The 11172-nt window shown below is 35.4% G+C and overlaps 1 protein-coding gene across 1 annotated transcript; it reads left to right on the plus strand.

The window, feature by feature from the left end:
- Nucleotides 1-556: 556 nt before the first annotated feature.
- Nucleotides 557-9741, plus strand: si:ch211-191i18.2 (uncharacterized protein LOC564095 homolog). Its single transcript, XM_060897326.1, has 5 exons — nucleotides 557-685; nucleotides 5307-5399; nucleotides 5557-5672; nucleotides 7542-7663; nucleotides 8378-9741. Exons 1-4 carry the CDS (start codon nucleotides 583-585, stop codon nucleotides 7614-7616), a joined length of 387 nt encoding a protein of 128 aa, XP_060753309.1. The 5' UTR covers nucleotides 557-582; the 3' UTR covers nucleotides 7617-7663; nucleotides 8378-9741.
- The last annotated feature ends 1431 nt before the right edge of the window (nucleotides 9742-11172 follow it).

The raw sequence follows: 11172 nt of genomic DNA on the forward strand, positions 1-11172 counted from the left end.
TTAAGGTAAGTTGTTTCACCAATCACCAGGATTTATAATCATTTACAGTCACCAAACTTGATGTGCATTATTATGTTATTTTCCGTTCAGTGCCTCATATTTAATCATCATGTACCCTGTTTTGACCAGTTTACTTAAAATTTACTTACATATCAAGCTCAAAACTAATTTGACAAACAACAGATACAATATATCTTGGTTGTCTTCATGACATTTAATACATTGACCTGAGAAAAGGCTCAGTGACCTCTCTGTAGGATCTCAGATCTTCAGTCCTGCACCAAGGTCAGCTCATCAGTTCTACCCCCATTCCACCACACCCCAAAAACTATGTACCGCAGGAGATGCGGCCGAACTTAGATTATCTGGTTTCACTCCAGCCATGTAATTTTCTTGGCAGTTAATGTGAGAGCATATTTTAAAAAAGGAAAGCATTATTTTGGCCATAACTATGGCATCCAGCAATGCTGGATGAGTTCCCTCCCCTTTCTCCTTTTCCCACCCCCTTCACTTGGCTGTTTCCTCCCCACTTACATACTCTCAGGGAGCAGTAATTCAGAGGCATAGTGTGGAGGCTGCTACATGCATACAGATTCAAGGAAGAGCAACATGCTCAGGTTACTTCATCACTGCTTGATAGCTGTGAGCTTGGCTGGGTCCTTGATGCTCCTGCCACTCTGCTGTGGTGAGTGTTAAGACAGAGTGTCTGTAAGTGTGTGTCTGCATTGTGTGTATCTGTGTTGTGTTGTGTGTGTCTGTGTTTGTCTACATATACATGTATGAAAGAGAGAGAGAGTAAAAAAGACAAAGAGTGAGTAGGAGAGAGAAGATGAAGGAACTTGCATGTCAGAACAATACATATTCTTGTTAGGTCTTGTTTGGTGCTGTAAAAGAAATACATGCAGGGTTTAGTCCACATGTGCATGCTGAAGGTATTTGTGGAGGACAAGTGCATGTTTGGGAAGTGCAGTAGGAAATGGACAATATGATCCAGGGTGAGGATTAGAGATAAACAGTTGCACATGTTTTTGTTTAGGACAGAGCAATGAGACAGATCTCCTGCGTCCAAGGTGAGATCAATTGCTTTCAGAGGTTACTGCTAAATCATCAACACCACATGGACTACTGTTTATCTGGTCTTGAAACAAAACAGATATATCAGTATTGTGTAAATGTTATAAACAATTTAATTTTGTGAACTCAGCACACAGTAGGGAGGTATAGTTTGAGGAGAAGTATCTTGGAGAAGTTTACTGCCAGAGGAAAGTGTAGAAAAATGAAGGGAAGCAATATGATTAAATCATTTCCTTTAAATCTTCTGTTTTTGCCCCAAAATAGATCTTAATTGATAAAAAACAATAAGACAATAGAGAAAACATGTGGTGCATATGGCTAACAATGAAACAGATGATGATGAGTAATTACTTACATTGTAAACATTTTAAGCACTTCATTGAAATTTCAGAAGGCTTTTTAGATGTGGAAATACCCGGGGAAAAGGACACAAACTCAGAGCATCCAGACAGATTGTATGAAAGCATGTTTTCTGTCTGAGCAATGCAGTTTCGCAGGCATAAGAGATGGCCCAAGGGTTAAAACAATCACGGGGGAGCGACATAATCCTGACGCACAGCTGCTTTTTGTAGAACGCCTCTTTCATGCACAGCTCTGGCAGGTCTCACTATTCGGAGTCACAGGACCCCACATAAAGTCAAGTTAGAGCTTGAGTTTGTCATCTGCCCTGCAGTGCCCTCGTGGATGTCTAAACATGTGATGGGATTCCAAGTTTCAGCAGCATATGGGACGTGAATCATTATTTGACTTCTGAACATATGTGATCGTCACACTATGTAACCCAGAATGGGATGAGGAGAGAACGTACAAATGTTTATTTGGTTTCATCTTTATAGAAACCAAGTAATGTGTTTATGGTTGTTGGTTTTTGGTTCTAAGTTTAATAATACAGATTTAAGCAGAACTGAACTGTAAGTTTTTAAGACTGTAATTCTATACAAACAAGATAAGGAAATGTCAATTTATACATAGTGTCCTTTCTGCCAATATATATTTTAGTAAATTATATTCCATATTTAAAGTTTTTATGTCACTTTAAATGTAGATTATGATATAGCATTTATAAAACTTCTTTAAATACAACATGTAAAAAGCCTGAGCTTTGGAGTCTTTTGGAGGCAGGTTTTAACCTGTGTAAGTTTTTGCTGTTGTCTAGCGACACTGATGACTTTACATTTTCTCATACTGACGTGTCTTAGCATGTGTCATAACTCACCAGTAGGTAGCTAACGATAACCTGAGTCTAACAAACACCCATGATTCACACTGGTGAAACTGTATGGTCTAGTATGTGACATGACATCATGTTTACAAAACAGATCCTGCATACTGTAATTGCTGGATGATTCACATTTAAGATAATATAATACTTAGTTAATGTCTGTAAGTAGAAAGATGTCATTTCTTTCTAAATAAACCTCCTGATGCATGCATAAAGGTTTGCATGAAGAAATAAAGCAAGATTCCTGTCAAACATCCTTGTACATGAATCCTTTCTCATAACCTCTCTCACTTGCTTTGACATGTTTTAAAGATATCTTGATAAAGTCTGGGAAACTTCACTGGAATCAAGTTACATCAGCTCCGTCGCTGACCATGGCTTTACTCTAAATTACCACGTGATGGGAAAAGACCCTACAGCTTTAGAAACATTTTCTGAAGATATATTTGTATTTTTTCCAAACAGTTCAAACATGTTTTTCAGTGCATTGGCTTCCTTTTTTTTCTTTTCTTTTTTTTTTTTTTTTTTTTTCAGATTTCAGCATGTTCCAGCTGTTTGTTTGGTAATTGTGACTGTCTTTGTGTTGATTTATACAACCAGCATGTGGTTTCACATCCAGAGGCTAAACAATATGTGGAACTGGTAGACCTTGGAATTTTTCTCAAACTCTCTCAACTCCTTGTCGGACCTAATGATGCACAGAGAAAGAGGGAAGGGGAAGCATGCCCATGGGGCAGAATAATTACTTGTGAATGGATATCACTGTGACAGAGTACTGCTCATTTAATTGTCCTGGATGGGGAGGATCTTTAAAGTAGTTGTAAGGTTAAGCGCATTCGCCCTTAAACAGTTACCCCAGAAACTAATACACTGTTTGAATTGGAACATTTTCAAAGCTTTGTGAAATTAATCAATTGTTTGACAGAGGCCATGAAAGCTGGAAATGTAAGATCTATTTATAATGTTGTCTCATACAGTAACACTATAATTAATAGCAGGTGTCTTACCCTGGTATGTTTAAATAACACCACATACTCGCACATTGGCAAGACACTTGCTCCACATCTTACAACATTTAGCTTCATGCTGTTTATTATCCTAATTATATATTGTGTAGATCCATGTAATAGCTTTCAGCCCTGTTTCACCCCTGGCTCTTATGTTGTTAGAGAGTATAAGGGTTGGGTCATGGCATGGGGTAGCATGTAAGATTACCCTAACTATCTTTGAGCTCATATCTTGTAACAAGTCTTATCAGATGTCACACGTAAAACACTGTGTAAAACTCCCTCTGGCTTTTGCAAAACAGATATATTATTAGCACAAAAATGAGAATTCATAGAGAGCATCCCATTCATCCCTTGTTCCTTGAGGGCTGTTGTATAATGAGACAGTTAAGTCAGGCTGAAGAGAATCTCTAATGGTCTTGGCAACCTGGCATCCAGCAAAACATGTAGGCCATTTCTTTACTTCGGCATAGGACAGAAGAATGTCTTAGAGATTTGAAATGCAAAGTCCATCTGTTGTAAGGTCAGATCTGGTAAATGACACATTCCAGGGTCTGTACTAGAGCCCACATTGCAGGATATATGACCTGCCTTAACTGCACAAGGTCCCGTGGCTTCTAGTCATAGAAAATCGAGCCAGAACATGGATTGAATTGAGATTTGAGTGAAGCATATGCATATGGGAGTGAATATGAATTAATGACCAATTATCACCAATATCTTCAAAACATCACTACACACACCTAGCTCCATAGAGAGAGCAAAGAATCCAAATATGGCTTGGAAATATGAAGAACGCTCCCTGGGGTTTTGTTTTATTGTGTGTATATATACAATATTCTCTAAAGAATTGTTCTTGAATTTTATTGCTTTGGACCAACCATGCAGCTGTGTAAATGAATTAGGTCTAAAAAGCAAGCCTGAAAGATTATTTATTCAACTCCTTCCCTGGATAAGGAAGTGGTTTCTCAGGGTCACTTCTCATCTTCTTTACTTGTGAACCCAATCTCAGAGAAGCACTGACAGCACAAATACTCTGTCTCAATGCTACAAGCTAACCATGGCCTTTTTAGCTTTTTTTGGCCTTTTTGGTTTGGCAGAATGCCAAAAGAAGTCATCAGGAAGCAATTCTTTTTCTTTTTCTTTCTTTTTTTTATAACCATGAATTCATTAGTGCTCTGTGAATCAAACAATTTTCTTTGGTCTGATAATATAATACAATGTAATATCCCATGAGAACCTTCATCCTAAGTCTATTCAACTTGAGAACATCTGGGCCTGGGGGTTGGGCCATTTTAAAACACTTTCCAAACAGAACTTCTGAAACAGGACACCTTCTAGATTGAATATTTCAGTGACCCGTGATGATCCACTGCCTGTTGAATAGTGTTTCATATAGCGTGCTGTCACAGTGCACATTGCTACATGAACTCAATCTACATAAAGGTGTCATGTTGGTGACTGAGGGCTTTACTTTATGAAATAACTATACTAACATGAGGCCTGACAGAAACACTCTTGACAGCTGCCATTGTTTCCTATTCATTCATTCTTCAGCAGAAGAGTAATTCCACACCTTTGAAAATATCATGTCAGGATAGATTACACTCACATATCTGACAAACAGCAGTACAACTACAACATCCCCATAGTTAGTTAGGAGACATTGAAATGTGTAAAAATGTGTTAACCATCTGCATCTAGCATCCTATTACAATTAAAAAGGCGTTTGGGATGTCTAAATACTTAAGACGACGAGTTCAGATAGGTTCAGTTTTCACTAAATATATTTCATATATTTACTATATTTACTTTTTATTGCAGTTACTTGAAATATGCTTTAAGATGAATAACTGAATAACAAGATGGTACTAGAAAGTTTAAGCTTTTAGGAGATTCTAATCAAAATTATAGTCCTTCACTGAAATATCCAGTTATATTCAATAGACACCTCATAAACACCTTTCAAAAATCCCCCTAAATCTTACCTTTTATCTTTACAGCTGACATTGAAGTCATACAGCTGGAGACTGAATATGATTCTACTCCTTTACCAGATTATGACTACAATGCCACATTTGACTACTCTTTCTACAGTATGTATTCATCACTATACCATCTTTCTATGATCTTCTACACCTGAACCTTGTGATAGTTTTTATGTCTTGTATATGTTGTATGTACAGATTTGTATACTTTGTATGTGCAGATGTATAGAATTATCCACTTTTTCTACTGTACTTGTCTGACTAGGCAACAGCAGCACTGAAGAGCTGGAGAGATTCTTTAAGGAAAAGGAAACTGAAGCTGATAATAGGGGCTTGGATATAACAGATCCACCTTCCACTGTGTCCACAGTCTCAAACGAGGTACATAAACCTTACAGTGTTTTTTACTGTCTTTGTCCATTCAGAGTTTGGATAAAGCTGTGTGATGAAGACGCCGTCCTTCTCGTCTCACTTGTAAAAATTATGTGTAAGGTTGAATGGCTGCCTGTTTCTGAGACACAAAACAAAACTTTTTATGAAATAGATTGTAGGAGTTTCTTTGATTTGTGAGAACTAACTTTTCCAGTCGAAATTTGCCAAATACTCCTCTGATACTGAAGAGAGCAAAGTGAAATAAAGTAATGTGGTCAGTGTCTGAACTGTACACTGAGTCATGGTTTGTGTACAAGGTGAATAAACCACAGAATAACAAGAGTTGTGAAATATTCTGACATTTGTAGAGCGCCTGAAAAAGCTCAAGCATATTATCCTATAATGTATATCTGCAGAGAGCAATAAAATACAGTAATAAACGTAGTAATAAATCCCATTAAAAGTCTAATACTTTGGTGTTATCTTGCAGCTTTTTCAGATTTTGTGGGAATGGCAGAACAGATACATCTGACTTGCACTGAAAGGAACCTAAATATAAACACATGGCTCTCATTAGTGTAGCACTGCAGTATCTTAATTCCCCACTTGCTTTATAGCCTGGGAAACTAAACAATACCTCTAAATTATAACAGTGGGTTGATTAGGTCTCAGAGATCCACATGATTAATTCCTCTTAGCATCCAAGGCATATTTTTAGTCTGGGAATCTAAAATGTTTCTGGACTAAGGTTGGAAAAAACACTCTAAAGGTAAATCCATGGTCATGTTCCACAGAGCAAACTCCTAGCATGTTGCAATCAAAGTAAAGGTCAGAATAGCACACTGTGATGGTCACATTCCTATTATATTATATGATTTTGATACTGATTAGCATGATGATAGGTATTGTAAGTCAACCCTATAGAGTTATAGTTGGACAAGTCACTCACTCACTCAGAAAGTATTCACTTTTGTCAGTCATAACCTTTTCCATGTACTGACAGAGGAGCAAGTCGAGGAATACAGGACAATGATCCATAACAAGGTGTTAATCTCTTTCGTACAAAGTAAACTCCTCTCTTTATTTTCAGACACCAATAGCTTTCAGGTCTCTGCTTCAAGATATACAGATTTAATCATTTGCATGTTGTGTGCATGGTATATAAAGCATATCAACAGCAGCTTTTTTTGACAATCCTTCATTCTTGTTTCAGATGGATTCAAGATGTCTCACGTAGTGAATTTCATTTTCTTTTAAAACAGTAAAAATCCATTTATAACTAATACATTTTTATTTAAATACAGTGTATAAAGATTCCAGCACTGATCACAACAATATACCGAATTATGTTAAAGAGAGTGATGATAATCACATTAAATAAACGTAGTCATCTGTAAGTACCATGTAAATGACACCTGCCCCCTGAAGTATCACTAAACTCTCTAAAAAGAAAAAAGTTTGTGATTATTATTATTTTAATAAATGTGTTAATTAGTTGTTTATCAATCTGTCAAGGTTATATTTGAATAAAAAAGCAGTAGATATAAGATGATAAGATGATTTTTGCCTTCCTTATAAACCTATTAAATCAAACAGCATTTTTCCAAAAGATATATTTTTCCTTTTCAGATAAAATAGTATTATATTTAGAGGAAAATAGGATGACAGGTCAATGTTTTTTAAGATCTTATAGGTCATAATTTAAAAACAAAAAGCAGAATAGTCAACATCTAGTCAAGACTCAAAGATAACACATCTATTAAAAACATGTAAGAATGTTTCCAGCATAGCACAGTTCCACAGCACATGTTCATAACTGGTTTATGTTTTGCTTGTAAAGAGATTATTGGCACAGCTGATCTTCTTTGACCCTTCCAGGCCTTTAAGAGAGTATATTCAAGCTTACTGCTCATGCTGATCTTGGCTGCTCATCAGCTGCTCAGACTCCTCTAGGACACACACTGCACATCCCAGGACATCATCACACACAAACACATGAGGTGAGTGCAATAACTATTCTCAATATGCAAAGCCAAACCACACTCTCTACTTCCCATTTACTCTTGAAGTCATGCCAATCATATGATTATTTGGCTTGGTAGTGGTTGTATACAATACTGTAAGCAGTTAAATGTTCATGTAATTCTATTTACTGTCAACAGAGGGCGACCAAAACCAAGGCTTTTTATGTAGTTATTTGTATAGAATCTGTATTCAACAGTCTCTTTACAGGAGTGGTATATATATATATATATATATATATATATATATATATATATATATATATATATATATATATATATATATATATATATATATAGTTGCAGCAGTGAAAATTACAACCCATCAGTATCAAATGCATTACATATATTATTAAACTTTTGGGTTTGTGAAGGTTTGAGAGAAAGAGCCCTGACCTCAACACCAATGAACACCTTTGAATGAACTGGAACACTGACTGAACACCAAGACCACCTCACCTAACATCAGTGCCTGACCTCACTAATGCACTAATGCACACAAATCCCCACAGACACACTCTCCCTAGACAGTGGAGCACAAAGGGACTAAATCTGGAAATTAAAATCTAAAATACACATACGATTGTTTTGCTCAGGTGGCCACAAACATTTGGTTATATACTGTATCTGTATCTGTTACTCACCAAAAACATCACTTGTGTAACTGTTTGACTGTGTTCCTTCTTTTCCCAGGACTCAGAGGAAAAACAGAGATGGACAGACAACCTCAATGGAGGACCAGAGACATGGAAAACTGAGACTGAGGGAAAAAAAAGGCACACAGACTTAATCAAACAAGCAAACCTCACATCAGAGAGGCAGCTATAACTTGTTCTAGACTTTCATTGCTGTATCAATGTAAACAGGAGACACCAAAAGACTCAATATCCACTACAAATCCAGAACATACTAAATGTAGATGGAGAGGATGTGTGAGACACACAGCTTAATTGAACTATCCAACTGTGCCTTATAATTATAGAACAGAGGGACAAAAAGCTTTGGCTAAACAGCAATAGAAAAATAAAGACTATGGATTTATGAATGTAAAAAAAAAAAATGGATAAATGGATTTCAGTGCAATTTTAAGGTCAATTTTTAATAACGGTATATAACATGGCTTATTTTAATAACCAAAATTCTGCAAAGAATGAAATGCTCCAGTGTGTGTGTCTGTTTGTGCACATGTGTTGCCTCAACATTTTACATTATTTTACATCAGATCATTGTACACACAGCAACACATCCTCAGAATCCACTCAGTTTCTACCAAAATAGAAATATCCAAGTTATATTGCTTCACTGAAAAATGCATTACTACACCACATCATACATGAGTCCTTTATACAACACGTTATTCTTTAAATTGATTCCAATTTTTTTACTTTAAGTACATGGACACACTGTGAACGTCATAGCAGAAAGTACAAATCCTGTTGAGCCTCGAAGATGCATGGCGTACACACAGGCACTTTCCTAAGCAAATGCACTTCTTTCATTAACGCCACTTTTTCAGAGCTCCCGGGTGGATATACCCTTACAGAAAGTCACATTTAGTTCACACATGATCATCTATCATTTTTCCCATGTGAAAAATACGTGATCACATGTAAAAAAACAAACAAACATGCATTTCGTATATGCTCTGAAATAGCATGTGAGCTCAAGTACATATTAGCTAATGCAGAATAATGTGTATTAAATAATTAAAGAATAAATCCTTTGTACAAAAACAGCAAATAAACCTCACATTTGAAATTAAATAGATTTTTGTGAAAACAAAACAAACACATGAGCATTCAATAAAAAAATAAGATAAAATAAACAACAGCAAAAACAAACAACAGGGATCACATGTGTATATTGTAATTATTTACATGTGAAGTTTGTGTGATTTCTGTAAGGGTAATGCTTTACGTATTATACTTTACATACTAAAATTTATAAACCTGGCACAAAGATTCCACTGAAAAATAAATTGCCATTTAGTTTTTGTGAGCTAACATCTATGTTGTTAATAATTCTGAATATTTGTACCTAAACCAATAAAGAAATGTTTTTTTCTAACAAGCTAAAGAATATTGTGAATATTTAAAACTACGATAAGACGTTTCACAAATTCTGTTAATAGTTCATCTCTTTATGGTTACAATATTCTGTAAATATCAGTTATTTGTGCTTGGGCAGTTAGGACTTATTGAAAAATTCTATAACTCATAAGCTATTAACAAGGCAGAAGATTGGACACAACTGGATTATGGCTAGAAAATAACTATGTGCTGATCAATGTTAAAGCCAGCAAGAAACTTGACAGAGAACAGGAAAAACAAAGGATGTTTTTTACATGGATTCTTCATTCTGTAGAAACAGCTATCTGTATTCTGTGTTTCTGTTTGATCCTTGATGAGCAACAAAACACTAAGACAACATACTGAATACATTATTACAATTTTCTGCCTTTGAGCACTGAACAACACAACAAATGGCTGAGAACACACATGTATGTTATAAATCAAGTGCATGCAAGGGATAAATACAAATGGTCATGAACAATAAGCTTAAGGGAATCTCATGTCAGGAATATTACTGACATCAGTCTGTATGTATAGAAGAAAACAGAAAGATATATTTAGGACTAAAATGATATTTGTAACATTACACTGGGCTACGATTCCTCTGCGTATTCATCTAATTCATAATTTCTGCTCATTGGTCTGAAAATCAGTTATACAAATTCTGCTCTCAATGTCATTTCTATACAGTATATTTATTTACACTAAAGGCATATTCATCTTTTTTTCATATTTACTAGCAGTGTGTGCTATTGAGATATTTGTCTGTACCTGCTAAACATAAAATGACATCAAGATTAATATAACATACCATTTTTAATTTCCACAATATTAAGTGTTTTTAGTATAAAAGATAAGAATAAGTTAAGTTCTTACATACTTCAACTGATTGTGTAAGGAGTCTGAAGAACCAGTGTTTAACTCTGAGATGTTATTGCCGATACCAACTCCATGTGGTCTTTGAGGACAACAACCTCCTCATCAATACAACATTTATCAGACTGTATATTTATAATCACACCCTCCAGTGTCACCCATATGAGGATGAGGTTCCATTTGAGTCTGGTTCCTCTCAAGGTTTCTTCCTTTACCATTCAAGGGAGATTTTCCTCAGCACAGTCACCTGTCATCTCAGACTTGCTCATTAGGGATAAATACAAACACATTTAAATGTATCTACTATTAATCTTGAATTTTTGTATTATATTAATCTTTATTTTATTCTTTATAATAACCTTTTGTTCTCTGTTTATGTTCTGTAAAGCTGATTTGAGACAATGTCAGCTTTAAAAAGTACTGTACAAATAAACATGAATTAAATTCAATTGAACTGCAGGTTTAATCTTAAAGTCTTATTTAACAGTGCTAACAAAACTCCAAAATGTTAGTCTATAGACATATTTTCTTTTGTTTGGT

The sequence above is a fragment of the Tachysurus vachellii genome, chromosome 21 (assembly GCF_030014155.1).
Source record: "Tachysurus vachellii isolate PV-2020 chromosome 21, HZAU_Pvac_v1, whole genome shotgun sequence".
Lineage (NCBI taxonomy): Eukaryota > Metazoa > Chordata > Actinopteri > Siluriformes > Bagridae > Tachysurus > Tachysurus vachellii.

Coding starts and splice junctions, on each gene's coding strand:
- si:ch211-191i18.2 (XM_060897326.1), top strand. CDS start 583: ATGCATACAGATTCAAGGAAGAGCAACATGCTCAGGTTACTTCATCAC. Junction 5,400..5,556: donor ATTTGACTACTCTTTCTACA/GTATGTATTCAT, acceptor TTGTCTGACTAG/GCAACAGCAGCACTGAAGAG. Junction 5,673..7,541: donor TGTCCACAGTCTCAAACGAG/GTACATAAACCT, acceptor TGACCCTTCCAG/GCCTTTAAGAGAGTATATTC.